The sequence below is a fragment of the Fonsecaea nubica genome (genome assembly GCF_001646965.1).
Source record: "Fonsecaea nubica strain CBS 269.64 chromosome Unknown Scaff15, whole genome shotgun sequence".
NCBI lineage: Eukaryota > Fungi > Ascomycota > Eurotiomycetes > Chaetothyriales > Herpotrichiellaceae > Fonsecaea > Fonsecaea nubica.
The window spans coordinates 202,024-218,317 of NW_019173688.1; the positions used below are offsets into that span (position 1 = coordinate 202,024).

General features: G+C 52.0%; 6 protein-coding genes across 6 annotated transcripts; 3 read left to right on the forward strand and 3 right to left on the reverse strand.

Annotated features, from left to right (window-relative positions):
• Positions 1–149: 149 nt before the first annotated feature.
• On the forward strand, positions 150–1,895 carry AYO20_03271 (hypothetical protein; the record flags this gene model as incomplete). Its single annotated transcript, XM_022641574.1, has 2 exons — positions 150–1,295; positions 1,350–1,895. 2 exons carry the CDS (start codon positions 150–152, stop codon positions 1,893–1,895), a joined length of 1,692 nt encoding a protein of 563 aa, XP_022502434.1.
• A 418-nt stretch (positions 1,896–2,313) lies between these two features.
• AYO20_03272 (hypothetical protein) lies at positions 2,314–2,988 on the forward strand (the record flags this gene model as incomplete). Its single annotated transcript, XM_022641575.1, has 3 exons — positions 2,314–2,345; positions 2,520–2,647; positions 2,717–2,988. The coding sequence occupies 3 exons, from the start codon at positions 2,314–2,316 to the stop codon at positions 2,986–2,988; spliced, it is 432 nt and encodes a 143-aa protein (XP_022502435.1).
• A 726-nt stretch (positions 2,989–3,714) lies between these two features.
• On the reverse strand, positions 3,715–5,748 carry AYO20_03273 (hypothetical protein; the record flags this gene model as incomplete). Its single annotated transcript, XM_022641576.1, has 2 exons — positions 3,715–4,296; positions 4,348–5,748. 2 exons carry the CDS (start codon positions 5,746–5,748, stop codon positions 3,715–3,717), a joined length of 1,983 nt encoding a protein of 660 aa, XP_022502436.1.
• Positions 5,749–6,753: 1,005 nt separating this feature from the next.
• Positions 6,754–8,379, forward strand: AYO20_03274 (hypothetical protein; the record flags this gene model as incomplete). The annotated part of the gene is made up of 2 exons (XM_022641577.1): positions 6,754–6,876; positions 6,928–8,379. 2 exons carry the CDS (start codon positions 6,754–6,756, stop codon positions 8,377–8,379), a joined length of 1,575 nt encoding a protein of 524 aa, XP_022502437.1.
• A 904-nt stretch (positions 8,380–9,283) lies between these two features.
• On the reverse strand, positions 9,284–11,524 carry AYO20_03275 (hypothetical protein; the record flags this gene model as incomplete). The annotated part of the gene is made up of 1 exon (XM_022641578.1): positions 9,284–11,524. One exon carries the CDS (start codon positions 11,522–11,524, stop codon positions 9,284–9,286), a length of 2,241 nt encoding a protein of 746 aa, XP_022502438.1.
• A 1,046-nt stretch (positions 11,525–12,570) lies between these two features.
• On the reverse strand, positions 12,571–15,110 carry AYO20_03276 (hypothetical protein; the record flags this gene model as incomplete). Its single annotated transcript, XM_022641579.1, has 5 exons — positions 12,571–12,844; positions 12,897–14,640; positions 14,696–14,776; positions 14,886–14,909; positions 14,978–15,110. 5 exons carry the CDS (start codon positions 15,108–15,110, stop codon positions 12,571–12,573), a joined length of 2,256 nt encoding a protein of 751 aa, XP_022502439.1.
• Positions 15,111–16,294: the final 1,184 nt, after the last annotated feature.

A 16,294-nucleotide genomic window follows, 5' to 3' on the forward strand; every position in this document is an offset into this window, starting at 1 on the left:
AAGGGATCTGATCTTTGCTCGTCGCTGTAACGATATGGCGACGCCTCTCGCTTAGTTCATAAAACCTCTTTCTCCCCCCAAGCTCTTCCTGCGGTGTTTTCCCCTTCGTAGTGTCTTTTTTCGTTGGCTCCGTTCAAGAGTGAGGCCGCATGGAGTATACTGAAGAACTTCCCGGCACACGCCGCATTTTTGACACTGAAGGAAAGCCACTCTATCCTGGGGATGTGTCACTGAAGAGGCACGGGGACATTGTCCTGGTTCCTCAGCCCACTGACTCGCCCAACGATCCTCTCCATTGGTCTTTGCCCCGGAAAATATGGCACAGTTTGCTCGTTTGCTACGTCACGGCTTTGACGGCGGCCACTTCCAACGACGCGGGCGCCGCTCAATACAATGAGAATCTGGAACTGGGTATCAGCTATGGCTCGTTCAATACCGGCGCCGGCGTCCTGTTCTGCGGTATTGGGTACTGGACATTGCTTTCCTCTCCCGCCGTCTACCTGTACGGTCGTCGCATTCTATACTTGGTTGGCATGACGCTGGGTTTCATTGGTAGTATTTGGTTCGCGAGAGGGCAGTCGACAAGCGATGCTGTCTGGAATCAGCTCTTTGTGGGCGCATCCGAGTCTGTGGCTGAAGCGACGGTTCAGTTGTCACTGATGGATCTGTGGTTTCAACATCAGCGCGGTTCAATCCTCGGTATTTACGTGCTGGCGACCAGTATTGGTACATACTTGGGACCTCTGATTGCGAGCTACATTGCAGACAGCAGCCTCGATTGGCGCTGGATTGGATATTTCGGAGCTATCATCTCTGGGGGCACCTTTTTCGTGCTTCTTTTTGGTCTGGAGGAGACGGCATTCCACCGCGATCGGTATTTGATCAATGATGGAGACAGATATTTGATCGATGGTGTTAACAGGGCTGGTAGCGACAATTCCGCAGGGTTGGAGGCGGAACAACCGGAGAAGGAGAAAGTTGCTGGTCAACCCGAGCCTCCAGCGGTGTCTGGTCGTCACGCTTCTGTTGCAGAAGAGCGACTTGCGGCCGAGGACCGCCCCAAGCCATATTGGCGACGCATTGCCATTATTACTCCCGCGCCGAATCTACGCGGATTTGGCTTCAAGCAATATTTTCAGCGTCTCTTCCACACTCTGCGCATCTTTACGTTTCCTGCGGTTATATACTCTGGGTTGCAGTGGGGAGCCCAAGACGCCTGGCTCACTTTTTATCTGACAGTCGAGGAAGACAACTGGTATGGTCCACCGTGGAACTACAGCGATGCCGCTGATGGGGTGAGTCTACTGGTGTTCCCATGAGAGTATCGCGCTTTTGCTAACTTCCCCAAGTTGATGAACGTGCCCTGTTTGATTGGCGCCGTCATTGGAGCCACATATGGTGGATGGCTCAGTGACCAGTTCATGTTATGGATGGCCAGGAGAAACGGAGGTGTCAGCGAAGCAGAACATCGACTATGGCTCATGTATCCGTGTGCGGCCATCTTCCCGACTGGCCTGTGGCTGTTTGGCATTGGGACCAGCTACGGATGGTCCTGGCCTGCGCCGTATGTTGGCCTGGGGTTCATCGGCTTTGGATGGGGCTGTTGTGGTGATCTGAGCATGGCCTATCTGATGGACGCCTATCCGGACATGGTCTTGGAGGGCATGGTGGGCGTCGCAACGATCAACAACTCAATCGCACTCGTCTTCACCTTCACAGCTTCGGACTGGATCGAGGCGAGCGGTGTTCGGAACACGTTTGTTGCAATAGGGGTATTGGCATTTGTTTTCATCATGACAACTGTGCCCATGATGATTTGGGGCAAAACTTCTCGTCGCTGGACAAGGAACCGATACCAGCGCTTCTTGGAAATTCGCGATGGGTTCTCATCCTAAGCCAACGCAAAACGTCTTCAACGATACCAGGCTTTTGCCGAGATGCAGTCTTCTTTCAGCGTTCATCATGTAACATCTCGATGTGCAGTTTGATAAGTTATATGTATGGCAAGTATATTCAGCGATCTAGCACTTCAAAGCGTTGCTGCTCATTACGTAGTATTGAGATCGAAGAGGATGTTTTCTTCTTGTTCACATGAGGCTGTCTGGCTTGTCCAAGGCTGAGGCTTGATTATGTTCCGCTCAATGATCCGCCGGACTCTCTACGGTTAATCAACGAGCCATTACCGCATATAAGTCTCTCCACCCAAGGTATGCTTGTACAGAGCGGAACTGCTCTCTTCTCGAGACGAACTTTGTACCACTGTATCTTATCCTCGTCAAGCGTCTCGACAGCATCTCAGAAGGAATCGCAAAAATGCACTCCTCGCTTCCTCTGCGAGCTGGCATGTAAGTCTTGGGCCTCTTTCCTCGCACAGCATCCCCATCTTCCGCACTTATATCCTTCTCCGCCAATACGTTGGTCCTTGACTTCCCGCATTGACCCCCCTCTCCTGCTCATTCTCCATATGTCGCTCTTCTGCTGCTCTCCGTTCTTCCCTAGAGAGATACTTACGAGATCAGCCTCAAGCGCTCCTCCTACTACAACTCCGACTACCGCAGCGGGGCTGCCTTGATACGAGCCCGCCGCCCGTACCTAGTCAAAAACACTATCACAGGCATAGCGATCTTCGGCTTTGCTATTGGAGTTTGTACGTGACATCTTTTTGCACTCTACTTGGCCGTCCCGGTCGAACCGCATGCTGCTGGCCGAGCGATAGCTCTTCCCCCACTGGAGCTCAGGACGAAGCTGTCCCAGTCCCTTTCAGAGAGCTTTACTTTGACTGACAACTATTCTCTGCGCATCTCTTTTCGTGAAACAGTTGCATTCACTCTCAAAGCTGTGGGCCAAGAGACCTTTGACGACGTGATCGTCCCGTCAGACACGCAAGTCGTTGCGCCGAACTCGTCCACAGAAGCCGCAAAATCACCGCAAATTCAGAACCAGTCGCCGAAGACTCCTACCGCGCAGGCGAACGGGATGCGCTCATAGCCACACCTGGTCCTTGAAAGCGTGAACAAAATGCCACAGCGATATTACGAGGGAGGACGAAGAGTGCGGGCGCCAGCCGCATAACCAAGCAGCGGAAGAGGAGGAATAAGCTGTGGGTTCGCTTCAAGCGCCTATCAACAAGGTGCTGAGTATGAACCGGAACCCGAGTGGAAGAAGATGTACCAACAGAGCTTCCTCATGCCGAGGGCTACTCGGCCATGAATGGCATGTGATTTGACCTGGTCGGACGGATGAGCCTATGAGTTGGACTTGTATCTACTTCGTTGTTACTACGACGACTCTGTGCAAACACGAGTGCCTCACCCGACGGGTCCCCTCAGAGGGATGAATGGATTGTTGGCCATATGGGGTGTATGGAGGACGGGATATGTGAAATATGGCCAATGCTAGACTTGTTGCTGGCTCGAGACAGGGTCGAGCGCCCACACGGACGGAAGCATGAAGAAGCAGCCGCTGGCGACTCGAGAATCTTCGCAACTCAATGCATGACATTGGCGATCTGGGACAAGGATATCAAAGGTGCTGAATTCAATAAAAATTAACCCCCAGTGGAAAGTGTATCCAGATGCAAAACATCCGAGTCGAGAGCCTGCCGTAGTCTTGGGCCCGCGAATCTTTCTAGGTAGTTTCCTTCACCCTTCATTTCATAAGTTGCCAGCCAGCCAGTGTATCGTCACTCACATTCCCCTTTGTCATGATTGAATATTACCGAATGCTAAACCTCCCAGTTCCGGCGGTGATGGCTGGGGCTCGGGGCTCCGTCGTGTTAAGATAGGCCCGGGAGGTCAAAGGCGAAGAGCCCATGTCCCGTCCACTACCGATGACATCCTTGTCCCTCCCTTGCTGACGTTGAGGGTCGGAGCTGTCGGCTTGAACAGGTTGCCGCCGCATATCTAGAGGGCTCGTCGAGTGCATGCGATAATTCTGTAGACCAGAGGACCCTCCAGCAGCTTGCGCCTCGACCTTCGTCGCGCAACTCTGCCCATCGTGAGGTGTGTTCATTGCTGAAGACACAGGCGCGGAAGCTGAAGGGTCAACGATGGTAGATGCCGACCCACTTGGAGGTTGAAGACCGTCGGTCGTGTTTCGTTGCTGGTTCGCTGGCGTCAGGAATTCGCTCATTGGGGAGCGATTGGAATTCTGTCGACTTAATCGATGGATGGGATGTTGAGGATTAGCCCACGGCGTCTGTTCGAGAAATTGCTCTTCTGCTTGGGGTCCAGATATCTGTGTCTGAGCCGCTGGGCGTTGATTGGGTCTGCCAGCCCGGATATGACTCTGCGAGATCTAGGCAATGTTAGTCTGCTAGAGTTATAGAATGGTACCAGGTATACGTACTCCCATCTTCTGAATGTCATCCTCTATTTCCTTCTGCCTGGATGGCGCCAGATCTGGTGCAGCAGGAAAGCCAACATATTTGGCGACACCTGCCAGAATTGAAACCTCTTTATTGTAGGCTGTTTGTTGCAAGATCTGCTGCGACCTCCGTTCTGGGAAGGGTATACTGAAACTTGGTACTGACGAATCGGCTTTGAATCTGTCTCGCTGGATCCGGTAGAAATGCTCGCTGAGGCGTTCCAGATGTCTCTCTCGAATATCCCTGACTGTTTGAAAATATTGGCTGTGTATCTGACTCCGTTCAGCGACAGCCTTGTTCTTCAGGGCTCCGATCTTGTAGACCAGCAGCTTTTGCTCGATCTCATATTTCTCGTCCCGATATTTCTGAACCACTTCCACCTGGCGAATTAATTCAGGATGTGCTGGCTTGGGTTCCGACAAGAGCTGCAGTTCATGATTTAAGGCTGCAATTCTTTCATCATAGAGGCGGTCTCTCAATGTCGCAAAGTGTCTCTCGAGTGCAGTCAGGGCTTCCATGGCTGCCATACGCTTTGCTTGCTCCTCTTCGCTCTTTAGTGCAGCCTCGAGATCGTTATCATCAGCGACTTCGGAATCTTCCGCATGTGCAGCATCCTCTTCGTCTTCATGTTGTAGTTCCTGGATGACTGGGTCTTTTGCCTTCCTGCGAGGCCTGCTTTTGCCTTTATCCTTGGAGTCTTCACTGCTATCTGCCTTTTCAGCTTCTTTCGGTACTTCATCTGGCTCCACTACTTCCTCTTCGTCGTGCTCTGGCGGCTCCCCGACTTCGGGTTCAATTGTATTTTCCCGTAAATGATGGCTGTCATTCTCCTCGGCATCGGTCTCTGGTTCAGACTTTTCATCCTCTGTCTCGACGGAGCCTGTCCGTCGTCTCTGTGATCTGGGGGCCTCTTCGACATCTGATTCACTTTCTTCCCTTTTGCGCTTGTTCGGGGAAGCCGCAGGATCGACTGCAGCTACCTCCGGGGCCTCTTCATCTGCATCATGCCCCTCACTGAGACCTTCCTCATGATCTGACTCGTGATGTGAGGAGATCGGGGACGAGACGGGACTTTCTGTGAAGCTCTCTATCTCCGGTCGCATGTCAATGTCTTGTCTCTGGGATAGTTTGCTTGGGCTAATCTCAGGAGGCTTTTTCCTGGCGAGATTTTCTGGGGTAGCCTGGAGACGTTCAGTCTCGGCTTCAGAATCCACATCGGCTGTGACAGCAGCTTCGATGTCTTCTTCTTCACCATCTTCGAGGTCATCGTCCAACTCGCTGAGGCTGCTGGAACGATCATCATCGGAGAGGGGTGTGTCCTTGGCTGCGTAGGCAACGGCAGTATTAGAGAGAGCCAGGAGTGAGTCCGCCGCTGAGTCCATGGTTGTAAAAACCAGGACTTCTGTAGGATTTAGATCGTTTGGAGAGGATAACAGGCGCTCGGGATCGGTCAACGGGGTGTTCTAGAGCTGGAGAAATCGTGGGTTGAGGTCGCCTAGGGTAGGTATCTGTGGTCAGCGCGAACAGAAGAACTGCGCGTCGATCATAACGCCAGAAATGCATATACTCGCAGGTATATTGACATACAATATATTGGTGAACGACTCGCAGTCACAATAGCATGGTGGTTATCTTCTCTTCTCTTGCGCTCGTTCTTAGTAGCAGCATGGGCGCAACGGTCACTGGGTCCGAGGGCTTCTTCGTTGGGTGGTGGCTTTGACAGATCTCAATCTTCTGGATGGGACGAGGGCTGTGAGAGCACTGGCAAGCTTTTATGACTTCGAGCGATAGTCGAACACTTCAGGTGGGCGAAAGTGGGATGGTGTGAGGAACTGTCAGAGGAGAATTGCCAGCGGGGCGGGGGCTTCTGTAGCCTTCAGGGAGAACGTGCAGAGAAGAAACACAATTGGGGCGATCAATGCCGACGTCGTCTATCGATATAAGACAAAAAGAGCTGGTATACCGAAGAGGGTGCAAATGGGAGTCTGGCAAAGTCGCAGGTTACAAAATGCAGGGAACAGCAGGCGTGTTGGCGTCGGTGGAGAAACGCAGCGTAGCCCCCAAAAGTTACATAGGCATGGATACGTTGGTAACAAGGGAGACACAAGGGGAGCAAAAGTCTGGGTGCGGGCGGTTTGGCTGCCGTGGCTGGCTTGCCCTTGAATCATGGGGCTCGGGACATTGAGTGGGCGATGTCATAGGCACGAATCAGCGCAACCGGCTAGCGTCGGAGATAGTGTTCCTGCACCTCGATTTATCTCCATTTTCGATTGCCCTGCGAAATTTTTGTGGCTTCGATTAGACTGCAAGAGATTCTGCGACCACCGTGCAGTCTCGAGAGAAATGCCCGAACTGAGCAATTGACTTGACGTGACGGACCCGTAAACATGGCAAAGTCAGAGAAACACAAGGTTGAGGCGCAAGCCTCACCTTCAACCACAGGTACAAGCAGATTGGCAGCTAAAGAGGAAGCAGTCGATCCTGCCCTCGCTTCCCTATTTGCTTCAAGTGTAAGACGCACGATCAACAGCCCTGGAGTGAGGCTAACATACTCGTGTTAGTCGGGACCAGTGAAAGTACAGCCGAGAGTTTCGAGCTCTGCGCAAACTGCTTCTGCGCAAAGACCGCCGAGGACAGAAGAAGAGGGGACCTCCTCCTCCGACTCCGAGTCCCCCGAAAACAGTGACGGCAACAACGACTTGGAAGCCTCAGACAACTCCTCTGGTGACGAATCGTCGACGTCGGAGCAGGAAGCTACAGTCACAGTCAAGAAGCCTCGTAAACGCAAGCGTGCCACCGACGATGATGATCTCGAGCAAACATATTTCAAGCGGCTAGAGTTGGAAGAGGACAGGGAAAACCGCAAGAGAGAACCCGTCCAAACGGGCGACGATGACGCCGAAGAAAGCTCGAGCGAAGGCGACGCCTCCTCTTCCGACTCTGACGAGGATTCATTGAGCGAACCCTCTGAGATCGAAGTGACCCCGAAACATGAGGTCTTTGACAAGAAGCTCAAGGACCAAGACAAATTCAACAGAACCGTGTTCTTGGGGAACGTATCCACTCAAGCTATCAAATCCAAGTCGGCGAAAAGAGAACTGACCAGACATCTACGCTCTGTGTTGAAGACATCAGTTGATGGAAAGAGGCCTGGAAAACTCGAGTCGGTCCGGTTCCGATCCACCGCCTACGCGTCTGGACAGGGCCCAAAGAAAGCCACATATGCCAAGAAGGAACTCATGGACGCGACCACCGTCAGCACAAACGCTTATGCAGTCTTCACCACCGACATTGCTGCGGAATATGTGGCGAAGAAGCTCAACGGAACCGTTGTGCTTGACCGCCACTTGAGAGTCGATTACCTGGCCAAACCCTCGGCTATTGACCACAAGCGATGCGTGTTTATCGGGAACTTGAGCTTTGTCAACGAAGAGGCACCTCCACCCGACAACGAGGAAGATCCTCAGAAGAGACGACGGTCGACAGCAAAAGAGCCCGCCGATGCAGAAGAAGGTCTGTGGCGAGCATTCAGCAAAGCCGGACAAGTTGAAAGCGTGCGTGTGGTACGAGACCAAGAGACGCGCGTCGGCAAGGGATTCGCCTACGTCCAGTTCAAGGATGAGAACAGCGTCGAGGCCGCACTGCTCATGAACGACAGGAAATTCCCGCCGATGCTGCCGCGAAAACTTCGCGTCATGCGCGCCAGGAAGATGCAGATCAAGCGCCCCACCCCCAATCCAAGAGGGGCTCTGGCCAAGGACTGGAGACACAAAGGGTGGTCGAACGGCAACGGCAACGGTGCCATGAGAGGGAAAGATGACAGGAGGCCGAAACGCCCATTGATCTTCGAAGGTCACCGCGCTTCAAGCACGGGTACCGCTGGCAAAGGAAAGGGGAGCGGGTTGGGCAGCCGGGACAGAAAGAGGAGAAGACCAACATCCAAAAGCGCTCAACGAAGTGCCCAGTACAAGGCGGCAAAGGCGAGAAAACAAAGACTCGGGGGAGGGAAATGAAAACTCGTTATGATACGAGCCCCCGAGGGCCTGATAGCTTTCAAGACGAAGAGAAAGGGGATAGAGCAAGGAGAAGCGTGTCTGAACCGCCATTACGACTACCTGCTGCTGTGCCCCCAGAGAAGATGGTCCAGTGATACCCATTTTCATATATAATCTTTAGCCGGTCCATCTCCGTCCCTCATCAGCCCCCAAAATACTTTCTTCACTCGCTGCTCGCAGTTGCCCAAATATCCCCACGGCGGGAGGATCGGCGGCAGTGTGTATCTCACCAGCTTCATGATGGGGTTGGTAGAAGTAATAGCGCCCCTAAGGACAAAAGCTCAAGGCTGTCGACCTGCTCCGCGTGCCCGTAGGCTCTGACAGGCCCAGTGTGCAATATTTCACCGAAACCTCTTACCTGGATCACCGCTGTACGACCTTCAATATTCGAGTCTGTGACTATCTCACGCCAGAGATACGTTTGTACGTGATGAAGGTGTACATCTTTGAGCACAGGGTTATAAGTGACTAGCTGGGTGCCACTGAAATGGGTGTATTTGAAACACCCTGAAAAGTGAGAAACTCACCAGAAGATGGAGTGGAAGATGACGGGCTTGAGTCCTTCTGTGTTTCGAGAGTGGCCGCATCCGGGGACATGCATGCACTCTCGGAATAGATCGTCTTGCTGTGACAGTGTACCACAAGATCCTGTCCCAAGACTAGTAGGGAACGAGACCTGGGTAATACAAGAATGAAGCTGGTATGGAGCATTGAACATCCCCCAGCTACCGCGTCAGACTCAGTTTCGCATAAACACGACTTGCTGAGCTCAACGAAGGCAATCAATCACACCCTCAATATCGGGGGAACGCCATTGAGAACCGGGTCAAAGTCTCTTCTCTTACTCATCTCTTTCGTCATTTCATCGAAGTGCCAGGACTCCAACTCCCCGTCTCGCTCTCTCACACTCTGTCTTCATCTTCTGCTCCTCGACATCCGTCCACTTCACCGAGATATCATCCCACTTTTTGACCTTGAACTCCCGTTTGAACTGGGCTTGAAGATTTTGCAGCCGCAGAAGCGACCGCATGTCACCAGTTCCACTGTAGAGGATAAGCAGTGTCCGATCTGGAAGGTTGGCAAATATTTGATAAATACGTCGAACGGTTTGACGCATGATGTCTCTGAGGTGTTCTGCTTGGTCGTTTGGAAGGGCCGCGTCTGGAGTTGAGGAGGATGTAGGTGTGGGAAAGATGTCACTGGGAAGGGTATTCCACCCTCGTGCGGATTCGAGGTCGCGGAGTCGAGCCCAAATGAAGTCAGCACCGCCCGGCGGAATGGCCTGATCGAGCCCTTGGGTTTTCGCACCTCCATCATGGCTGGTACTATCCACTTCAGCAGCATTTTTGCTACCATCTTTTGTAAACGTCCTTTCCTCATGCGAATCTCCGAGAGCCGCCCTAAGCACGCCCTGGACAATCTCGTCATCATTCGAACAACCGATTTTGTATGTTGCGTCTCGTCCAAGTCCTCTTTCTGGGGTCCCGTACTCCACCATGGCTGTGGTCTTCAAAACAACCTCTCCGTTGGCGTCCATCTTTAGCGTGCCTCCAATCCTGCGAAATATGCTTTCACCGTTGGCCTCCAAAGTCCCCCACGTAGGTCCTTTCTCGCATTTCAGTTTTACCAGATCCAACACCGCTCTGGCGTCTTCGACACTGTCATGCCCGCTCATCCCGCCCTTTTGTATTTCGCGTTTTAGATAGCGGTTCGCTAGAAATTTCAGGGATGAGCGCAAAGGCAGACCGCGCGGGTGTGGATAGATGATTGACGTGTCGACCACGAACGGATGTGTCATCTTCAGCGCGTTGAGATCGGATTCAAGACTGTGGCCGAGCAGGATTGTATCCTCTCGTAAGATGCTGAGCAACTCTTTCTGGATGTCTCCCAGCGTCGTTGTAACATCTTCAAGGATTTTCTCCGTTATTCCAGAGAATTGTGTAAAGTAGTTTTGGATGGCTAGCGCCGGCTTGACATATCTATCCAGCACTGTCCTGCCGGTCCAGTCAAGCAGAGAGATCCGCGCAAGGGAATGTTTTCCATCGCACGTCAGGACCATCTCACAATCCAGAGCGTAGGGTTTTAGACCTTGTGTGAGGAAATCGTGGGCCTGGGGATGGGAAGGAGAAGAGAATATACGAGGCTTGAAGACCGAGACATGGGTGTCAACCCAGCCAGAGCAATGAGACTGGCCTGTCTTCTCTCTTCGTTTGTTCTCCAGTTGTGCATCACTCGAATCCGTAAATGCCGCAGGGTGAATCGGATATTCTGCTTCTCGTAGTTCATCAACTGAGTGGATGAAGTCTGCAATGGGAGTACGAATTCCATGGGAAACCTTGTCGTCCTTGCTATTCTTCAACTTCTGCTTGGTAGCCTCCGGGAAGGGCGCGATGAGCATGCCTTGAAGCGGGGAGTGCACTCTGCCTGTGCGTGAATCTCCGGGTGCGCGTACTTCGATAATATAGCGTAGGAGACGATCTGTTAGGTTTTGATCAGCAGAGAGATGGGTCGACGGCAAATCCAGAGTTACTTGTGATGGTGAGTGAACGGTTGGAGCATCGTTTGAGGCTGAAGTGCAGTCTTCGGGAGTTGGATCAGGACTTGATGTTGGCTTCCCAGGCTGATTGGTGATGGATTTCATCCTTTTTTCAGATATGCCATTCCATAGTTCCGTATCCCCCAGCATCGTTTCATCAAGGGCAGGAACCATCAAGACCACTACCTTCTTGATCTGCTTAGCGTTCCTCACAGCCAGCCAGGTTGGTGCAGTCCCGTCCGCCAAAATGTAAAGGACGAGGTCTTGTAACGCCCTGAGATCGACACGTTCAGGTCTGGATCCGGAGAAGCTGATGCTGGGGTCGCCATCCGGTTCTCGTTCGATCTTCCGTCTTTTCTTGCGAGACGACTTGGATTCAGCCACAGCCCATTCTTGTGAGACGGGCGTTTCTGCACTTTCGCCGTTCATACTGTTAGATTTTGTGTTGTGAACATGGGTCGCATTAGGTGCATCAAGGGATTCAATATCGTCAAGAATCTGTTCAGTGCCCAGGTCAGAGTGCGACAAGCCAGCTTCTGCTGCTTTTCGCTTGTCACTCTCCACCATGTCACCTGGGGCCTCAACGAGATAAATATGAAAGAGGTACAATGAACTTGGTCGGAGCCAATGAAGTCACGAAGGATCGTGAAGGATGAAGCGACTTGATTTGCGGACCAGATGCAGCCTTGGCAGGAAGTCCCCGCCGCTTTATCACAAGAAGAAACCCCATTCTGCTTTGCTAAAGTGGGCTGGCGATACTTCCCTTGTAAACCCACAGAATGAGAGGGTTCACAACACGTACCTTGCCAGTGCGGCTACGCGACATCATTCCAAGACAGATAGTGACATCCTTCTTCTGATGGCCAGAACGGCAAAACGGCAAAAAACTTATCCCAGAACAGCTCAACCTGCTGGTCTGTGATAAGGAAAACTCGCCCTTTGCAGGGTTGGTTTTTCTCGTCCGGTTATACTACAGAATTTATACTACGTGGTTGATGTTGTTGAGGACCTATTGCCTCTAACCGATGTTAGATTGACCTGGTAGGACCGAAATCTCGGAGGGAGGAGGCTCGGAGGGAGGAATCGAGGTCCTGATGCCCACTAACCCGGAGTTAGTTTTGACCTGACAGGATCTAGATGTGCCGTAACCGTGACTCGAACTCGTGGAATTCGGATTCGGATTCGCCCTTGTTGTGGAAGGGGGTCTTTGCGTGACAGAATTTAGAAAGAGAAAACATATATACCAGTGATTTCTGGGGGGATTTTGTACCAGTACCGGTACCTCTGTGACTTGCGGTCTCCGCTATCGACTTGTGTTTCCTGCCTCCTCCCCCCCTATATCTTACACGGAAAGGGTTCGAATTCTCCCAGAGCTTTACCAGCAATCAGAGATCCACTGGACTCAAGTCGTTGGCCGTCCAGAGTGGTACAAGGTCGGAAAGAAGCAACAGTGATGATGTTAGTTCTCTGTTTTATACAAACCAATATCATGGTAAGCGCTTTTGTTCCCAGCAGAAATTTTTTTGTCTATTTCATCACAAACATAAACCCCCTATGTCTCCGCCAGTTGTCACTCGCAATTACCCTGTGAGTGAAGCAAGGGGTTTACAAGATTAGTCCACTCTCAGAGTCCTTGCACCCTTTCTCGCCCCAGTCTTCCTCTTCTTCTTGTGGCCCTTTTCAAAGGCAGTAGCACTTTGGTGATCGCGCCCTACATTATCCAGAGGCTTGACTTTGTAAATGCGAATGATCCAGTTCTCACTGGTAAAGGCTTCCTCGAGCGTGCTCAATTCCGGGCCCTGCGCGGGAAGAGATGAACCTCGGACGCGATCTTGCGCCTGGCCTGCTGGGAAGAGGTTGTTGTAGTTGTAATACGACATTTTGTACCTGTGGAGCGGGTCAGTCATTGGGGACTTTGGACAGAGAGAATGGTACGTACATGAGAGAATTCTTCATGGTGGGCGTGGCTTCTTCATCGACTCGGTATTCGCCGCGAGCAGTGAAGTAATCTCGCTCTCTCACCTCTTCAGGCCAGATACCCTCGGCGATTCTTACCATCCACAGAAACTTGTTGATATCGTCACCACTGTATCCCAATAGACCTCCGAAAACAACCAGAACATAATCAACGTCGTGCTGGCGAAGGATGGGGTAGCTGACTTCCTCTCGAGAGCTCATGGCCTTTCCAACAGTCGCAATATGCGTGTTGTTCCAAGTGTTATTGTCCACTAATGTCGGTCGGTCGGCCATACCTCCAATCTGATATCCATAATCCCACCATGACATGATCTTTGCGTCTTGGGGTGTGTTTTGCCTCAACCAGTAGTAAGCTTCTCGGTAGTCGTCGATAATGTGTTGAGACCCATCCGGTAACCTTGAGGCCAAAACGACCGAAGGTGATGAGTAGGCATTCGAGGTAACCCACGTGCAGTGAGCGACAAACAGAAGTAGGAAACCAGTGACCATTGACGTGATCATCGACTTCGACACAACGGAATAGATGCCAACGAGAGGGTTTCTGGTGGACCGTAGTGACGGGTTGGCGGCGATTTTGCTTGCCTTGACAGACCCGTTGCTCCCATCATTTGCATCTCCAGAGGGTGACGGGATGTAGAGGTAGGTGTCTAATATATGTGAAAGAGCAAGCGCAGCAGCACAGCACACCACCGGTGTCAGGGTAAGCATGAGTCGGACCATAACTCCGGCAAAGTAGCTGGCAAGGACCGCATAAATAACGACAAAGACATGCTCATCTTTCAGATTGCGGAAGCACATGTAGACTCCCGCAGGGAATAGCCAGATGAGCATGTTGAGGTCGAAGAAGAATGCAGGCCATGCCGTGGGTTGATGTTCCGAGACGGATGCGATGATGGGGATATGTATCTTTGCATACCCTGTGTCCCAGAGAGAATAGAATCGACCGCTCCAGGGTGCAATGACACCAGAGACAGTGAGAGTGACGAGAGCCAACAGCATCACAGCAAAGATAGTTCCACCCAGGGCAACCAGCAGTGTCTGAAACTGTTTGCCTGGGAGCTGGTCCCGCAGGAAATTGAAGAAGCCAACCAATTGCAACAAACCAAAAATGCCCAACGCAGCCATATGATCACTGCTCCTGACGGGGAGGAATCCCACGAACGGAACCTGCATGCTTGCCAGAGTCCCGAGAGCATACCAGGTGGTGTAGCTGATGTACAGCCTGGAACTGTATCGACCCATCAAGATGAGGACGAAAGCATGAAGAGGTATCAAGTTGGTGATGAAAACGTATCCACCCCATGCAGAGACCATGTAGCCGTAGAACAAGGCAGCCAGAGCTCCCCACATGATAGACCCGTTTTTGACAGCCTTGATCCAGAGAAAGAATGTGAAGACCAAGAGGAAAATAGCAATGGCCTCGTTGTCATAACTCCCGGCAACGGATCTTGAGATGTAACCTGGAGTGATCCCCATAAAGGCAGCAGCCAAAAGACCTGCAGATGGCGAAGAAGACATTTCGGAGGTCAAGAGGTACATTGCTAGTGCTGTAAGGCCAGAGAACCCCGGAGCGAGGAGGACGCAGATGTTCCGTATGTCGACAGGAAGGGACAAAAGCCGGAGGATGTGGTAGATAACACCAGATGTTACCATCAGACCTGGATAGAGCGTTCCGCCAGTGACTCGACCGAGGGGGTGCCATGTTCCTTATAACCTATTAGTATATCCAATCTCTTCTCGCGGGGTGGGTGGTAAGCGCACGGTCGTCAAACCAGTCCCAGAAGCTGTAAAAGCCATTCTTCACCAGATATTTGGTGGCACGGAAATTGAACCAGGGATCGACTGTTGAATCTGAGTGTCAGGAGCAAGCTCGTTCAGGGGACGACACTTTTGTTTCGTTTGGCAAGCAAGATATTCAGGATGAGGAGGAAGCGGACTAGGAGTCACTGACACTCGTGGATAATGCTTTCGAAACCTGAGCAACGTAGTCAGTGAGCTGCTTCCAAAGTATTGTGATAGCATGAGTTCGAGCCTCGCACGTACGAATTACACTGAACAAACGGGCTGACACTGCGGCGGCCGCAATGGTCAGGAGAATAATAACTCGAAGGAGACCCCGGGTGTTTTTGCTGGTACTTCCACGGAGGAAAGGGTCAAGAGGCGTGGAGACCGCCATGCCGGCCACGGGAGAAGAGCAAACAAGATGAACGAAGAAAAAGACTTGCTGGAGAAGCTGTGGTTTCGCTATAGAATGAAGTGTCTTTGATGTCGCTCCATTGCGCATACGTCTCCAAAAGCCCTTTTCGGACCATTGTGTTGCCGCCCTAGAGACCTGGTCGGTTTAATCTTGGCCGAGAATCCGGAACTGGAATTTCAATGTTCCGTCGAGGAGATCATATTGGCATGCTCATAAAATGTGTTGCACGTACAAGTAGTATTCGGCACATACCAGGATACCTCGCAGTGCGCACCAGATGCTGAGTACGGTCGTGGTCCTTTTGTGCCTTGTACTCGATGTCCGGCACGATTACGAGTAGAGTCGATAACGATAAATCGATCTCTGCTTTCCGAGCTCCCTGTCTTGGCGACTCAGGCAGGGTCGAAGAGTTTGGCCCGCGTTCTTACTTGTCTTCCAACCATTGTGACCTTGACCATTTGGCATCTCTGCCATCTCCGCCTTATCAGAGAACGAAGGGATATCGGGCCTCCCGCTGCATTCCCTTTCAGGTAATGTGTGTCCACGAGGCGCCCTGGGTGCGCCTGGTGCGCCCAAGGTCACCGATCAGCTGACTCATAATACAGCCAAGCAATAAGGCCGGAGGGTTGGTCCGCCAGTAGCGTTCCGGTTCTGCATATCCGAAGTCATAACCAACCCCATGGCACAATGTCTGCCTTGGCCGATCAACGTCGCGCAGATGCAAATTTGCATAATTTCCGTGGCCATCTTTACCTGTTGCCCAGCTAAGCCAAGTGGCAGAGGCAACCGAACTTACCAATCACCTGTGCTTTTCGGTGTTCGGGCTCCAAAAAACCTCCAGTCAGCCTCACAAACCCGTCGCTTGATAGCGTCCGACTAGGGTGCTAGAGGTACTCACCGTTGCCGACCTCGTTCTGTGTTGTTCAGGGCATCTGTGGATTCTACACTCTGTTTTTCATTGGTTCACAATCGAGAAGCAGGGGAGTCTATATCCTTGTTTTGGCCGTTGTTGCTTGGTCTTGCTTGGGCTTGCTTAGCTGAGCCTTTCCGTGGGCCACCAAGGGCGCTTTGAGCACGTGCCCCGGTCGGTTTTCTGGCCTGTCATAAGCTTCCACGGATGCCGGTACGTGGTAATTCCGTGAGATACAATTTCGAGTATGTAA